Genomic DNA, 17,632 nt, shown 5'->3' on the forward strand with positions numbered 1-17,632 from the left:
TCTGTGTCCTTGTTCATTTTTCATCTTTTTCCTTTTATTTGTGGCATGTGGCCTAAGTCTCGAGCCCGGCGCTCAGATCTATTTTGTTCTGTTATCCCACATCGCTTCAGATTGGCGCCCAACGTCAAACCTGTGTTCTTCAAGTGTTTTAACTGTGCTTTTTAAGTGAACAAGTGAACATAAACTTTAATTCAATTTCCTTCATCATTATGTGAGTGTGAAAGCTGCTTCGTTTCTTCCAAGGAATCGCCGTTGGAAGCGGCCGCCATCTTGGCGTCCTCCTCGGTCTAACTCTTTTTGATTTTAGTGCTTTATTTCTCAATAATGTCTTTTATTTATGTCATTGGCGACCAAGAGTCTCTGCTCTGCAGGGTGAGGGAGTTCAGTGACTTTAATTTTACACATATCTAATTTTCACATCTTAATCTATCTTGCGGTCGCACAGTGATTCTTAACCTACACACGTCTCATCAAAGTCTCATCAAATCAACCTAATAATAATCCAACAATATGAAACTTCACAATAAATCAACCTTTACAACAACAATTCTTTCTAATCAACCTAAACATATTTCAATATAATGTAATTTAATCTTGATTCTAAATGTGCTACGCTGGTGTGCCGATATCTTTGCATCGCGGAAGGGTTAGCCTTTTCCCCTAGGAAAAAAGTCGACAACATCTTAAACCCAGTCTTGCCCCTTTCCTGGGAAACTACAAAGATAAAGGACGGCAGTTTTTTTTTTTCATGCTTTTTTCTGAAACAAAAATAAAAGCCGGATCATCCGTTCGTCTTCTCTGTCTGGTGGCACTCTTGGTCTGGTTGGAGTAACTGGTGGTTTTCTCTGTGCATCGTGAGGCTAGATCCAACCCTGTGTCCTGTTTGTCAACACGAACTAATCCAGATGACTTCGCTTCTCTTTCAGCAGCCTTGCCTGGCTTCGTCTGTGGTCTACGTGTGTGCCTTCCGTGTATCTTCATCAACGTTCCTGGATCATCACATATTAATCTGCGTATCGTATATAGTCTTAAGTTTTTACACATCATTCTACTTTGTTTGATATATCTTGTTTACATTTATTCCTAGTTATGAGTGGTCCAAATACTCGGTACCAACATCTGCGCAGGTCTACGGTCCCTGAGCGTAGAGGTAGGGGTAGGGGTAGAGGACGCGGTCGTGGTCGTGGTTTTGTGCCTGTCACTGATCCTCCTGTTGGAATCAATGTTCCCAACCAACCAAATAATTTCCAGCTTTTACCTGCGTATCAGCCTCGCCTGTTTATTAATCCCAACATGCGGCACATGTTCGACTGGAATATGGGTAATAACTCTTCCCACAATCTTGGTAATCCTTCTCATGATCGAGTGCAGATAAATGAGGTTTTTGACAGTGAAGTAGGTCTTGGTTTCGAACATCAACCTGCTCAGAATGCCATGCAGCACGATGTGCATGTTAGTCCGGCACCCTCTTCTAGGGCTCCTTCACGCATGAGCCATTTTCATTCTGAAGTTCCCCAAGCTGAAACTGCAATGTCTGACGGAGTAGGCTCTGTGCTACAGAGTTTGACCAATGAGTTGCGAGAGATGCGGATCTCTTTGCCCTCAATTATACAAAATGAAGTTGAGCGTCAGATCAGTGAAAATTCGAGTAGAAATAGTGTACCTATTCCACAAAATGTCACTTCACCTGCCCAGTCTTTACGACGTACATCGATTGCTAGTGTAAATTCTCAAGAACCTGCTAACCGATCAGTTGGGAGTAAGGTTTATCGAAGTTCTCTTAAGTTGAAAGATTTACCATCATACAACGGCACCTTGTACCCTGTACACCCTGTTGAGTTTTTAAAATCTGTAACTACCTTCTATGAGTCATCGAATGCCCCTGACCACGTGATCTTAAATGAGATAGTGCAGATTCTGAAAGAAAAGGCCCTAACCTGGTACAATGTTTACAGAAGCAAAGCTTCCACTTTTTCTGAGTTCAGCTCTGATTTCTTGGAATTCTTTTGGGGACCTAAAGTTCAAGATAATGTTCGTGCTAACTTGTTTACCCCAAATCAGTATCGTAAAGGTTCTTTAGACATGTGCTCGTATTTCCTAAAATATATTCATAAGGCTCAGTACCTTGATTATGCCATTCCTGAACCTGTCTTGGTTTCAACAATTTTAAGACATTTTCCTCCTGGGATTCGTCGGAATTTACATTTGTCCAATTGCGATACCATCAGTGTTGCATTGGAACAGCTCAGGATTTTAGAGGCTGATCCCGATTTGTCATCTGAAATACCTCTTTTCAATTCTTCTCAGAATAAACCCACCCAACCAACTAATCTGGCTTCGTCAAAAAAGCCTTACGGGGTGCATCAGGTAGATTTTGATTTTTCGGTGCCCCCACCCACAAACAATGCTGTAGACGATGCAACCTCTTTAAACTAAATGAGTGCTGGGGAGAAACACCTCGCCCAGCACTGAACCTGAACGATCTGAATTCACCCTTAACCCACCCTCTGTTTTCTCTCTCTCTATATCAAATTGATTTCCTCAGTGCTGATGAAAAAACATGCTTCCAATTAACTGCCATCCTTCCAGCAGATACACTCTTTGTGAACTACTCTTATCAATTGCCACAATTTAAGGCTAGCATCAAACTTTTATTTACTCTTCGAGCAAAAAACTTGGAGTTCTTGTCTGAGCAGCTCAACAGAACTCATCTGTCTGCTCATCCAACATGGATTCACTTTGGAAATCAGTTTGTGAAAGATTTTATTGCCAACGAACTTTGTGTCTCAAACTCAGTAGATGTTGATCAAATCGCTCGCCAGTGTTTTGACTACCTTTCAATAAGTTCTTTTTTAAATGTTTGGGCTACGCAACCTCTCTTGTGCAGTGATTTTGTTGTACCAACAAAAGATCCTCAAATGGGCAAGATCTTTTCCAATATTAATCATATGCTTAATCTTGAGGCTTCGAGAGAAAATAACTCTAAACTTTTAATTCTTAAGCATAACCAACAACTTTCCCACCTAGATAATATAGAATGTACACTTAACATTGAAAACATGGAACCTTTTTTATGCCTCTGCTATGAATCACTTTTATCTATAAACAATGATGTCCATACAACCCATAGTTGTTTCACCATGCCTGATCACTTCTTACTCTCTGAAAACCCGACAACGTTGCCAAATGTCCGGCACAAGTCACCATTAGTAGCATGCAAAGTTGATAATCACGTGTATAATGCTCTCATTGATACGGGCTCAGAGGTAAGTGCCATGAGTCTTGCGTTTTATCAGAACTTAACAAATACTACCGGTGTTCAGCATCCTAAACTACCAACTACAGGTATGTCGATCCGTGGAGCTACGGGCATTCGCTCCAAGAAAATTGCATTTCAGGTTTTTATTGATGTTGAATTTGAAGGGAGATTCTTTCCCATATCTGTTCTAATAGTACCAGATCTGAATGTCGATTTCGTCTTGGGTATAGATTTCATGAAGGAACATAATGTAGTCATTGACTGCGGTCAACGTTCAGTTCTTGTATCTGACCAAAAGATCAAGGTCCCATGGGAGACCAGTGAGTCTAGTGAGTCAAGTGCAAACACTAATCCATCTTGTAATCAGATACAAAAAGAACCTGATAATGCTTATGTTTATGTTCTGGCTGACAGCCATGGACAACACCTTAATTCTGATCTGCTTTCAAAACTATTATTCACACCATTACAAATTCATTATGACAACAATGCTACTTTCGAATCAATAAATAATACATTACAATCCATTGCTTCAAAAATTAAACCGTCTGATGCTGTTATAATCATAGGCGGAAATAATGATATAGGAATTGAGAAACAGAAACGTGAGCTTAAGTCAACTTTCAACACACATGTAATCAAACAATTGCCATGTCCAGTTGTTCTTTTTGATTTATTTCCCAGGCATGACCTACCAGGTGCAAATGTTTTAATTGATGCCATTAATCTTCACCTCCGGAAAAAGCTTTCGAAGGAGTCAGTTCATTTCTTTAACACTTCGAAATATTTTGTAGAAAGTGATTTTGAGAAGGCCAGTCCTATGTTGAACTGCTCAGGGAGAACAAAGCTCGTGGATGCAATTGTTGATCAGGTCAACTTGAGATATCAAGATGAGTACATCAGCCTTGATTCATTTCAAACCCGACTTGAGTCGAATTCGTTAACCGTTCTGGACGATGATCCGTCCATTCCATTTGATTCTTTCTATTCTGAGCTAAAGCACGAGATTCTCACTGACGAGGAGATAAGAGAGAAAATTGAATCGCTCAATCTAAATGACGAACAAAAACAACAGCTTTTTGACCTGATCAGTGAGTTTGTCCATGTGTTTTCAAACCTCCCAGGAAAATGTAATAAATTTACTGCTAAGTTTCGCCTGTCAGATGCCAATGTATTTGTTAAACGAACCTACCCCATACCCTTTTCAAAACTTGATGCTGTCAAGAAGGAGATCATGAATTTGTTAGATTTAGGAATTCTTGAGCCAAGCTCAAGCCCATACTCAAATCCATTAGTACCAGTGACCAAAAAGGATGGTAGCACACGAGTATGTCTAGATGCTAGATTCCTTAACGCAAAAATCATCTCTGATGCTGAAACTCCGGATCGAATTGACTCATTGTTAGGAAAATTTAAGCGTCCTATGTTTGTATCTAAACTAGATCTAAGTCAAAGTTTTCTTCAAATTCCACTCACGGAGGATTCCAGAGACTATGTGAGCTTTGTATTCCAGGGAAAAAACCTTCGTTTTACGCGAGTGCCTTTTGGAACAAAGGTATCTATGCAAATGTTTAACAAAGCGCTTGATAATGTATTGGGTCCTGAGGTAGATGATTTCTCGCTTAGGTATGTTGACGATTTATTAATTATTTCTGAAACATTTGAGGAACACCTGCAACACCTCCGTATTTTCTTTGAAAAGTTTGCTGAAGCTGGAATGACGTTGAAATTCTCAAAATGTATGTTTGTGCAACCCAAAACAGATTTTTTAGGCTATGTTATAACTCCAGATGGAATTGAAGTTGATCCATCTAAGATCCGTGCTATCACAGATTTTCCTGCACCCAAAGATGTAAAGTCTCTTCAAAGTTATCTCGGCCTACTAAACTTTTATCGCAAATTTTCAGTGAATCACTCCGCCATCATAGAACCCCTCCAAAGACTTCTAAAGAAGGATGTGCCCTGGAGATGGGGTGAAATAGAGAAGAGAGCTTTTGAAGAAAGCAAGAATTGTTTTGTGAAAACAGTAGTACTTGCCCATGCTAACTTTACGAAGAGATTTTACATTCAAACTGATGCTTCCTATGTCTGCATCTCGGGTGAGCTATTTCAATATGACGACGAGGGAAATCAACGTCCCATTTGTTTTTACAGTCGAGTTTTAACGCCCTGTGAAAGAAATTATTTTGTAACCGAGCTGGAATTACTAGCTGTGGTAACTTGTTGTGCCAAATTTCAACAATACATTCTAGGCTTACCAACAACACTCAGAACTGATCATAAAGCTCTAATTTTCCTAAATAAGTGTACATTATCCTCTGGCCGACTCATGCGTTGGGCACTTTTCCTCCAACAGTTTGACTTGGATATAGAATATGTTAAAGGAAGTGATAACATTGTCGCAGATACTTTATCTAGGCACCCGCCTGAGTTGCATAATTTACCTCCTTTTGATCTTGAACTTAACATTTCAAAGATATCTGTCGTTCCTAACTTCACAAATACCTTCAAAAACATATCTGATGCTCAAAAATCTGACCCAGAATTTGGTCCTATCTATGATAATCTTTCCAATAATGTAACATTAAAATATAATGATTTATACACTCTACACAAAAATGTACTTTTTCACAGAAACACACACAATTGCAACTGGAGAGTTTGCATTCCAAAATCTATGGAAACCGATATAATAAATGCAGCTCATTTGTCCATCGGACACTTTGGATGTACTAAAACCGCCAAATACTTGTCATCTTTTGTGTATTTTGCCAACTTAGACTCAAAAACCAGGAAAATTGTTACCTCATGCTTAGATTGTCAAAAAAGTAAAACACCACAACACTATTTTCGATCTCCTATGCATCCCATTTTGGCTGAAAAACCTCTTGAACTTGTCTCCATCGACCTCATGGGTCCTCTCCCTAAGTCTAAGGGTAATTTCTGTCACATACTCGTTGTCCTTGATGTCTTCACAAAATACCTTAAACTGTATCCCCTGAGGTCTGCTACAGCCGTAGCTGTAACCAGAAAATTCTTAACCTGTTATGTCCCGGAAGTAGGAAAACCTTCGGCAGTCTTATCAGATAATGGTCCATGTTACCGTTCTAAACTTTGGAACAACCGTCTTCAAGAAATAGGAATTTTGCCAACAAAATCCTCTGTTTACCATCCAAGATCCAACCCCGTTGAGAGGTATATGAAGCTTCTTGGCAACTTCTTTCGAATTTATTGTCATGATAACCATTGTTCATGGATAAAATACCTATCTTTCTGGGAAATGTGTGTTAACCACACACATAATTCTAGTGTTAGCTGCACTCCCTATGAACTCATGCACAAACAAAAAGCCCATAATTTCTTTGACAATTTCCTTTCCTTCCCGGAATCTGAGAAGACTGATTTTAACCAACTTCAAATCTTAGCCCGTGACAAATTACATTCCCAAGCACAAAAAAGAAAACAACAATATGATGAAAAATTTCACTTGATAACATTTAAAATAGGAGATAAGGTATTACTTAGACAACACAACTTGTCAAACGCATCGTCCGGAGAATCAAAAAAGTTCTTTCATCTGTATGAAGGCCCATTCATTGTAGAATCAATTGTAAGAGGTAATGCCTATCGCTTACAACATCCTGAAACTCTTGAAATTGTCGGGGTGCATAATGCCTCACACTTGAGACCCTTAGTGTCTGCTGAAACTGGTTAATCAGCCTCTCATCAATTTATATTGTTATCCTCAAATCATTTTATACAAAATTATCCTCATAATATTAATATTGTAAAACTATGCTTCTATTGAATTCACACATTTATATATAAGAATAAACAACCAAAATCAATGTAAACAAAAAACTTAAACGTATGCGGACCACTCATAACTAGTTGACTTTAACAAGTCAACTTATACTTTATATCTTCAAGTTTGCTTCAACAGTTTCCCACGTCCTTAGTAGAAAAAAAAAAAAAAAAAATTCTGCGAATTTTTTTTTCTCCGGGAAACTGGGGGGTCACCCAAATCAAACTTGTACTCTTCATTATAATTTAAGTCATATGTTCTATTCATGTTCTTCAAAATGTCCTTGGAATGAAACTGAGCAGCTCACCATTCAATCAGTTAACAATAATTCCTAGACAAGGTCCGTCCAACTTCATTCCTTTGATCAGTCTTGGTATCCGCACCACATCCGAATCTGGGAAGAGGCAGATTCGCTCTTGATCAAAATGAGATTTAAGTGTCTCCACTCTAAATCGACTTGTCCCTTTCTTTTTTTTTTTGCCACAGTTTTTTTTTATCAAGTACAGTCCCCTACATGAACAGATAATATTTCAACGTCGGATCTCCTGCAGGGGAGATGGGCAATGAAATATTTCATTCTCAAGTCATGTTCAACTTGAGAAGATCCCATGTGTGCATAAGCAGGCAGGGCCCGCACATGGTTAAAAAATATCTTCCTTAGTGTATCTTTTATGTCATTCTTGAGTCCACCTATGGAACCTTTTTCTATTATTTTTTTTTACCCTCAAGAATCAATGTTTCCTTCGTATTAGGGTACTCTTGCTGGGACGTTTCCTGAAGGGGTTAAGCGACAGTAACTTGCCCGACTTTCTTCTGTCATGCCTAAAGTGCACTTGGGTTCCACCTGGAATATTTGTTTTATTTTCTTTTACTCGCCCAAGGACAACCACCCTTCTTTCTCTTGAGGTCCGTGCTCCAAAAGGCTCAAAATGTTGCACAACCAATGAACAATTCCGCGACAGACATCAGTCTTAATTTTTTTTTTACCCTCCCTGTCCCCTTGGATACTTTAACATTAATTTTCCGATGGTCTTGTCATGTAATCAAATTTCAAATTTAATGATGGGAACGTCAAGTTCATCAGTTACATCTCTTTATCTTCTCACTCTTTAAAGAAAATAATAACTGATTGGGTGGCACCACTCCCTAAAATTTTCTTTTAAGCCGACCCGACCCGAAAAATGTTTTCTCATTTATGTCAATTTTCTTGTCATTTGTAATTTTTTCAATGTACTTAATGATTCTCATTTCTTTGTTCAAACTAGAGGTATTGAAAAATTTCTCATAGTTACCTTTTGTTACATTTGTGAATTTATTTTATTTTGTATTCTAATTTTGAATAAACGGCGAATCCTCAAGGATGAAAAAAATAAAGACCAGTAGTAATAACATTGCAAACCCAACCGATGAATCTAGTCTTCTAGTCTTCTCAAAGTGTGTAACAATTTTTTTTTGCGGGAAACTCCGCTCTTCCCTATCAGTCTTCCAACACTTGTGTTGGATGACTGACACGGAAGAGTGGGGGTATCTGTAGTATGTCCCCTTTAAATTTTAAAAATTTTATCAATTCGGCGCCCTCCAGGCCGGCAGCCAATCCCATGGGAGCACTCTCGAACCCAGAAAGCGACGCCATAGGTGCTGCTTTCTGGTTGGTCGAGAGTGCTCTCAGTTCGTCTCGACCTCGCTGTTACCTGGATGTGCTTGTAAGTTTTCCTCTCGATTTTTCCCTTTTTGGGGGTAATCCGCAAGGATTACCCCCCATCTTTCATCGGTTCGGGTCGGCAGTGTCTTCTTTTAGTTGATTTTGGTCACGCCAAACGAAAGTTCTGTGTCCTTGTTCATTTTTCATCTTTTTCCTTTTATTTGTGGCATGTGGCCTAAGTCTCGAGCCCGGCGCTCAGATCTATTTTGTTCTGTTATCCCACATCGCTTCAACAGGAAACGTTTATTGATTCTTAGTTGATAATTATATCATTTTCTAATGCATGGTTAGTGTCTTTACTGATTCCTTTAAAATACAGTCTTTCCGATGACTCTTTCCAGCTGTCTTGCGTAGATTCGGATTTTCCGCGATTTTCGATTATTCGCGGTATCTCCGGTCCCAATTATTGCGGATAATCGCCAAATACTGTACCAAATGGCGGGAATAGCCACTTGAGAATGGAGATGTTGCATGTGTGAGGAATTTGCGATTTGACTGTTGATTCTTATGTAAAATTTTGTGAGAAACACGATGGTGCCACTGGTTTTCTCTGAGATCAACTCCCAAGCTCAAAAAAGCTCTCAAGTTGAGGCCAAAATGGAGGGGATATCCCACGCTATCCTGAGAGTCCACGTCTACATCTAGACAAACTCTCCATGCAAAGAAAGGGAGCAAATACATTGACAGGGCTGCCACTTTATTTGGGGATTCTAAAACTGAAACTGAGAGTTTGTCTTGATGTAGACGTGGACTCTCAGGGTAGGATGGGATATCCCCTCCATTTTAGCCTCAAATTGAGAGTTTTTTTTGAGCTTGGGAGTTGATTTCAGAGAAAACCAGTGGCACCATCGTGTTTCTCACGAACTTTTACATAAGAATCAACAGTCAAATCGCAAATTCCTCACACATCGACGGTAAAACTACCAAACCACGTATCTCGGTTTGCGACGTCGCAGACTTCCTGTCATACTTTAATATTTAAATAGAAAACTACTCAATATCAATTCGTGAAAACTATACCGTGATTATTCCTCTTGGTGCGGAAAAAAACCTGTGAAAATTGTAAGGAATGATATTGATTTGACCACCTTCAAAAAAATGAAATGTGAGTGGAGATTTTTAAACACCGCAAACGAGATACGTGGTCTGGTAGTTTCACCGTTGACATGCAACATCTCCATTGAGAACCCGAGAAATCCAGGTCAATCGAGCAGTGGATCAACTTACAGTTGTATAATTTAACGTCTCTACTTAATTCTTCTACTTCCTCACAGGAGAGACAAATAGAAATTTGGAAGCGCGAGCTGAAACCGGAGGACGAGTATGGTTCGAAGTATGCTGTGGTGATAGTGAGCCGAAGGGAGGATGGAACACCTTATCCCTACAACGTGACGTTACAGGCGATCGGGCTTACGCATCCTAACGGATACTACTATAGGGTGAGTCACCAGTGAATGTTTTTCAGCTCATTTCACCATCGATACTCCATTTAAAAACGAAGATCTAACCAGGTACTGTAAATTTAAATACCAAGGAGGTTCGGTGGTGTCTGAAGGGAACTTTCAGCAAAAAATGCATACTCAAAAAGATCCCGAAAATTTTTGAAATTTTAACTCTCTTTGCACGTATTTCGAGGCTTCTGCAACACAGATTTTTCATAAATTTATGCAGAAAATTACACTTTTTTTTACTTTAACACAAAATACTTTCAAATTGTTACATTCAACAAAGCTAGAAAATTGTTGACATTTCAACTCTATTTGGATGCATTTTGAGGCTTTTCCGACGAAAATTTTAGGAATGAACATGGTGTTTTCAATTAACACTCTACATTAAAAGAGATAAATATATTTGACGGTCTCAAACTTTATATTTTCCCGCACTTTCTCATCTCCTGTCTCAATTTTCCTTCTCTCTTTTCCTCCTTTTTTTGCTCTCGGGGCTGGCTTTTTTGCTGGCTACGTGCCTGTTACTAATAAAATATTCAATCTGTTGACAGGATGTTTTCAAGCATAATGAGACGGAGCTACAGTACGTTCAACCAAAATCCTTCATAACCGTCAGAGTGGTTCCTCAAGGTAAACTGTTTTATTTTTAAGTGACGTTTTATACAGATATCATACAACATAGATCTCTAAAGGAATTTTGAAATTAAGTATTATTTTTATCATAGGGGTAGTTTGGGGTCTCCGGGAGCCTGCCCATCGTGAAAGCTCTCCCTCCCCCATGGAAAAATGTGACTGTGCGTAGCCGCTCGACACGTGGGGAGGATACACATGGGCTCTCACCCCTCTTTATCCCCCACACAAAGTTTTATGGCTACGCTTTATCAAATGGACCGAAGCCATTAGAAAGGAACCAACCCACATTTTCGAAAAAGTTGAGTTAAGAATGTTTTTGAGTTTCACTAGTCTTACATTTGCTCCTGCCAAAAACTGAAAGTCTAAAAAAAAAAAAAAATTATCGTGAAAAGAGGGGCTTAAGTTTATTTTTCATATTGAGTCTTATGCAGGATAAACCTTAAGCCTCTTTTTCTCAGTTAATGTGGGTTGATTCCATTCTGATGAACTCGGTCCAAATAAGATGACTTCCATAAAGAAACAGCAGGCGTCAAAACTGTCAAATCGTAGTTTGAGGGAAAAATACAGCGAGGGAAAATTTTTATACGAACAGTCCCACATTTTAGTACTTACGTCTTACTTTTTTAAAAAATTTAAATTTGGATGTGAATAGTTTTCTTGACGCTATCCATAACTTACGGAAAAATTTCGACGGCAAGACTGCGATGTTAATAAATTCCAGCCTCCTCTTTAGTTCATGAAAGAGCCAGCACCTAAAACTAGATATTTTCAGTCGGAAGTTTTGGGAAAAATACAATTTTTGAACCAAAAATGTAAATGGGAATTTAGTTGCCTTTTTTTGGAATTTTACAAAACATACGTAAAGGCACGAAATAAAGTCCGCGAGACGACACTTTAAATTTTGACGAGGTGAGTTGTTGACGCTGTTTGAAATTGCAGGTCAGTATTAAATAACAAGGAAAACTGGGATGACTCGAGTCGGACAGTGAATGCCTGTTTTATTACGTCATACATATTCTCCACCGTTTCGAGGCGTCGTAAGGTGTCAAATTTTTGACGCAGTAGGTCAAATTTTTGGAGTTAAAATTGATCTTTGGGTTTCATTGTAAACTGCATTGAGCGGGACAGGTACAACGTGATCCAGAGAACCTCTTTCACCCTGAAAGATCCGAAACCCGAGGGCAGTAGAGGTTCAATATCGTAGAGCGCCATGTAAGAGTGCCATAAAGCGACTTATACATACATGTGTATGTATGTAAGATCCGAAACCCTCTGATATCCCCCCTCACCATTTGAGCCATTGACATATTAAGCGATATCCATTATTGAGGCTGGTAGTAAATTCATTAGTTTTGGATTATGACGTCACAAAAATTTTGAAAAAACTATAATATTCCCAAAAAATTGAGAAGTCGTGGCTCCGGGACTGGAGGCGCTTTTGGGGAAAACTTTTCAAAAAAAAAGTCATATTTTGACCTATTAGACACGCTCTCGCAGTTGAGGGCTTTAATTTGGGACATGCCTTGTAGGCAAGACATCCAACTTAGATATGCTTCTAATTAATTGTGGTTCTCTGTTCCAGGTTGCGTCGTTCTAAAAGTATTTGCGAGCAAGGAAAATAAGTCAGAAAACACGACAAACTCAACCACGACGCAGTAGAAGAAGTCAATTTTGAACCAGTTTATAAGCACATTTCTCCATCGTGGTCTGCTAAATCGTATAGGGATGGATTAGCTGTTAAATCAGCTCGAGAAAAATCAGCATTAATGAACAGGGGTCTACAGCCTACGTCGACTGTATTCGGTCATAAAAAAGGATTATTGATGAGAAACAAGTGGAAAGGAGTTTGTGTGAAGAACATGTCGGTCAACTTTTGGAATGTTAGGTAGATGAAGACTTGAACCCTGAATACACTGCAACCTGTATTGCGCGGTTTCTTTGCTATTGAAAGTGCCATATCCTTTTCTTTAAAGGTCAGATTAGGGACCTGTTGGTCATGAACGAAAATAAACGATTAAGAATATTTTATCCCTTCGTCAATCTGTCAGTGAAATATTCTGATTGTTGCTCTTTCTCTGTGAGAAAAATTCACCCATCTTCCGGTTTGCATTTGCGTAAGTGATTTGGAACCCTCTAAGGAACTTGGCTCTTGAAACTTCTTTAAAATTGATTACTTTTTTTCTCCGAAACAGAAGAATACTTTCTTCAATGATGGGATCTCTCTTTAAACTAATCTAGGTATCTCAAATTGTTTAACGTAAGACTAGGCTTAGGAGTCATTTTTCTTGTGCAAAGACGAAAGAATACATTTTTAATGAACCCTATTAAAGCAAGGAAACTTTTAAGGCTAAAGGCAGCTACCGCTAGTTTTACTCATTTCATTGATATTTGACGGTTGGCGAGCCAGCAATGTTAAAAAATGGTCTACAGCAAATAAAAAGAGAAATTTTTTCGTGAAAATTTAAAAAATCTGCAGACAGAAATCGACATTTTTCAAACGGGGAGTGGATATTCAAATCATTTTCAGCTCAATTCAGCGTTGCTTCGATGACCCGATTGTATCTCTCTTCCGGCGTGAGTCTAGTGGCTTACGAATGAAAATCACTGCCCCTAAAACCACAGAATATTTTCTCAAATAAAGGTGCTCACGAGACATCGTTATTTAGATTCTTTGCACGGCAAGGAACATTTTACGAAATCTTCTCAACATCAGCAAATACCGCTGGGATATTGAAAGTTTTACTCTTTAAGCCCCAGCGGCGGCCGCCTTTCGTTGCCGAAGGCAGATCCCAGCGCTGCAGGTAGCCGAAGAGGCATCAAAAGACCGCGTCGGAAAATTCAGCTGCGCACAGTGGAACGAGTCTTCGAAAGAATTCGGACATAAAATATATCACAAAAATTGCAACATTTTCCGTTTTCCTCGTCATAATTTTAATTTTTAGGAGTGCTTTCAAAACCTTTTACGAGTAAACCAATGAAACTACTTTGAAAACATCAGCATTTCATATTAATGAAGATACACTGTTTCAAAGTTTTTTAATCATGTCCGACCTCTCCCGTCGACTCGATCCACTGTGCGGCGCGGTGGCCGGGAAACCAAAACAACTCGAGAGCGGCCGGCAAAAACAAACGCTGACCCGCCGAATTCCCAACTCCAAACAACCGCCGGAAAAGCGCCGGATATAAACGCGAGCCGGGCCCCAAAAAAATCCACTTCAGTTTTGACTTCGAACGAGCACCCGACACTTGCACCATGGCTTTCGCTGCTCTGACCGTCCTCGCCTGCTTGGGCGCCGCCGCCGCCTACGAATACGACTACGCCCCGGCCGCCAGCCCCTCGTACTTCGCCGACTCCTACCAACAGTACCAGTACCCCCAGCAGCAGTACTACCAGCAGCAGTCCTACCAGTACCCGGCCTACCCGCAGTCCTACCGCACCTACGCCCAGGCCCCGGCCAAGATCGAAGCCGCCCCCGTCCAGGCCAAATATGACGTCATCAGCCAGCCCTCATACAAGCACGCCCACGCTCCCTGCCCGGCCCCCGTTCCCGAAATCAAGCCCGTCGTCGTGAAGTCTCAGCTCCCGGTGCCTTTCACCTACGGAGTTCACCGTCAACCCCAGGTCCTCGAGCACCACGCCGCCCCCTCCGTCTTCCACTACTACGGACAACCCTACGTCGTCAAGCACACCCAGAGCGCCGTCCTCCACGCCTACACCCAGAAGCCCGTCGTTGTCGACAACTACGAGCACCCCCAGGTCCACGAAGAGTACGCCAAGCCCGCCGTCATCGTCGAAGAGGCCTGCCCCGAAGTCGAGCACTACCACCATTAAACGCCCCTCTTGTAAGTTGTTTCTTGCCTAGCGCACCCATGTTCCTCAGTTGATCATAATACAAACCTGTTGTTAATTACCTCAATCCACGCCTCTTCGTTTTTTACTCCTTTCCTGATTAGTAGTAGGTAAAGCACAAAAACATAGCCCGAATATACGAATAAAGAATAAGGAGAGAATTAAAATATGGGTAAACAAGACTGAAACATTAAAACCACTAAAAGGCAGGACGTTTCGAGCTGTTACCAGCTCATTTTCAGCAGCAAAAACACATAAAAACAAGTAAAAAATTGAGTGGTAAAGCCTGACCCCAGCCGTTATCACGTAACCACTCAATGTTTTACTTGTTTTTATGTGTTTTTGCAGATGAAAATGAGCTGGTAACAGCTGGAAACGTCCTGCCTTTTAGTGTTTTTAATGTTTTAGCCTTGATTACCCATAATTTAATTCTCTCCTTATTCTTTATTAGCAGTAGGGTGAGATCAAAAAGACGGATGTAACCAGTGGCGACTCTTGAAAGTTCTCAATACTGTTTTTTCTCCATTTAAATGCATGTAAATGAATCGATTTTTGATGAGGCTTGCTTCATCTAAAATCGATATTTTCAACGGATTTAAATGGAGGGAAAAAAGTGTTGCCAATTTGCAAAATCGCAACTGGATGCAACCAGAATCAGCCGAACTGCATTTTACGTGCATTTCCATCATAGTTCGTATTTTTATCACAGATCTAAACAGCGTACCTTTATTAATCCCTCAATAAATTTTCTCTTGATTTCAAAAAAATATTCCCACGAAAATTAAATCCAGAATGTTGCTTGGTTTTATTTTAAAAAAATAATAAAAGTTGAGAAGAAATCAGGTGTCCAAATGGATGAATTTAAGCAAAATCACTCTACCACATCAGGTGTCGCCAGTTTTATTTTAATAAACAGAGAACTAATTGACATTCCAACTTAAAATTTCTGTGATTATATGTATATTATTCCACAGTCCAGGTGAACTTCATAGAAAAAAGTTTCTAGGCTAAATTTAATGCAATTATCCATCAAAAAATTAAAACATGAGTGATAATTAGGCACTTTGAAATGCACACAGGCTTATTTTAGTGAAATCCTTTCAAATAATGTTTTGAGTTTGTGTGCCAACACTTTTACTGTCTATGCTGTAGACTTCGCGAAAAGTCTAGGTATACCTCTGGCACACGGTTTTGAATTATACTCAAAAATTCACTTCATTTCTGATATATTTAGATCTTATACGCATTCTTACTAGGCAGTACTCAACTACCCATGAATGAAGTCGGAAAAATGCGTACATACATTGCAGCTTTTTAAAATTCTCCGATCATGTTTTCTTTTTGTACGGAAAAACTTCAACTAAGTTGCGTTTTTTAAATTTCCTGAGAATGAACTTGAATGCATAAAATCCATTCACAGGCAATTGCAAGAGCAATTGTAGATAAGATTTCCTTTAAAGAAATAAAACATGAGCGGGAATGAACATTTTTTGACGTTAGCTATGGAGATAAAGATTCCTACGAAAGTTGAGGGTACGAAGTTCGTAAAAATAGAGTAAAAATTCATAGCTTATTTTTCCATCTGAGCATATGCTCTTTAGAGTGAAAAAAAAAAAAACTGGCGTATGTCAGGTGAATGAATGATAATATTAATAAATTGCAGTATGAAAGTTGAATATCGCTCTCAAAGCGCACTTTACTCCTCTCATGAATGCGAATACATTGGGAGCCTCGCTCGGGAAAAACATGATAGGTTTTATTATCCTAAACACTGATTATTAACTGATTTTTTTTTAAAAAGGATCAGTATGCTATTTTCAATCTTTTCAATTTTTATTTTTAACGGAAAGCAAAATATTTTTTCCCTTTTACGAGATTTATTCGTGTTTAACTACAATCAGGTAATACGTGTAAGTATTACAAATAGCCAAATATATTAATACTTCAATAATGTTCACAACATTTCCTGTTCACAATACAATATCAAAGTATTATGAAGTATGAGGATTAACGATGAAAATGCGCGTCCCTCAATTTTGTGAGGAAAAATAATATGAAAAGGTATAGTTCCTTTTCACAAAATTTGATGCTGCCAGCTACAAGATCAACAATTAAGGTAAGTTAAAAACATACATTTGATAATTGAGATAAAAAAGTGCGGATCTCTGATAATGCGCACGCGTAGCAGATCTCTGCCCGATTTTTACTTTCGAAAAAAAAAACTAACTAATTAACAGTTTTTTCCCGTAGTGACACTCATTAACCAAGGGTAGCATCGTTGGAGAAGTTCGCACTTTCAAAAATAAGTTTTAAGAAGGTTAGGTGGAAAATTGAAAAAAACATTTCGTTGGCCTTCAGATAAAAGGATTCACGTGGGGGATATTATTTTGCCGCCTTTGTGGATGCTGTAAGAGATATTTGATCGAAAACCAAGTTACCCGCGTCCAAATAAATTTCAATATAGGTATGAAAATCAGTGGCAAGACGTGAACGATCGATTATCGATATTTCTCTATTTGAGGCTGTCGTAAAGAATCGATTATCAAGGTGATTGTTTGCGAGCAACGTGTTCATAGATCCTTTTTCATAGGTTTAAATAGCAGATCAATCCATGTCGCAAAGCACGCCACGCCACTGATGGAATTCCGTTTAAAAATTCGGTGCGTTTTTTATTATGACATGAACATAATCCCTCGTGGGCTTGCATTTATTTAGCCATTTCAAGGAGCTCATAAATGCGAAAATTCTGTTTTCGTCATATTCCAATTTTTGATCTGTAATTATACTCTTGTCCATTTGATTTTCAGCAAAGGTATCTTGATTTACCTTAAAGAATGCGATCTGCCCCAGCGTGACAGTAGAATAGAGAGCGAGAGACGAATTGTACATAAGTATTATTTATTAATTATTATATATTAATATTACTTATTATATA

General features: G+C 39.1%; 1 protein-coding gene across 1 annotated transcript in view; it reads left to right on the forward strand.

Annotated features, from left to right (window-relative positions):
- The window catches only part of LOC109033512 (alpha-N-acetylgalactosaminidase), a 35,933-nt gene extending 21,169 nt beyond the window's left edge, over window positions 1-14,764 (forward strand). The window contains exons 8-10 of the mRNA XM_019046172.2: window positions 10,041-10,205; window positions 10,766-10,844; window positions 12,430-14,764. Coding sequence (XP_018901717.2) covers window positions 10,041-10,205; window positions 10,766-10,844; window positions 12,430-12,506 — 321 coding nt within the window. The 3' untranslated portion in view covers window positions 12,507-14,764. The remainder of the gene's footprint in view (window positions 1-10,040; window positions 10,206-10,765; window positions 10,845-12,429) is intronic.
- Window positions 14,765-17,632: the final 2,868 nt, after the last annotated feature.

Source organism: Bemisia tabaci, chromosome 4, assembly GCF_918797505.1.
Source record: "Bemisia tabaci chromosome 4, PGI_BMITA_v3".
Classification (NCBI taxonomy): Eukaryota; Metazoa; Arthropoda; class Insecta; order Hemiptera; family Aleyrodidae; genus Bemisia; species Bemisia tabaci.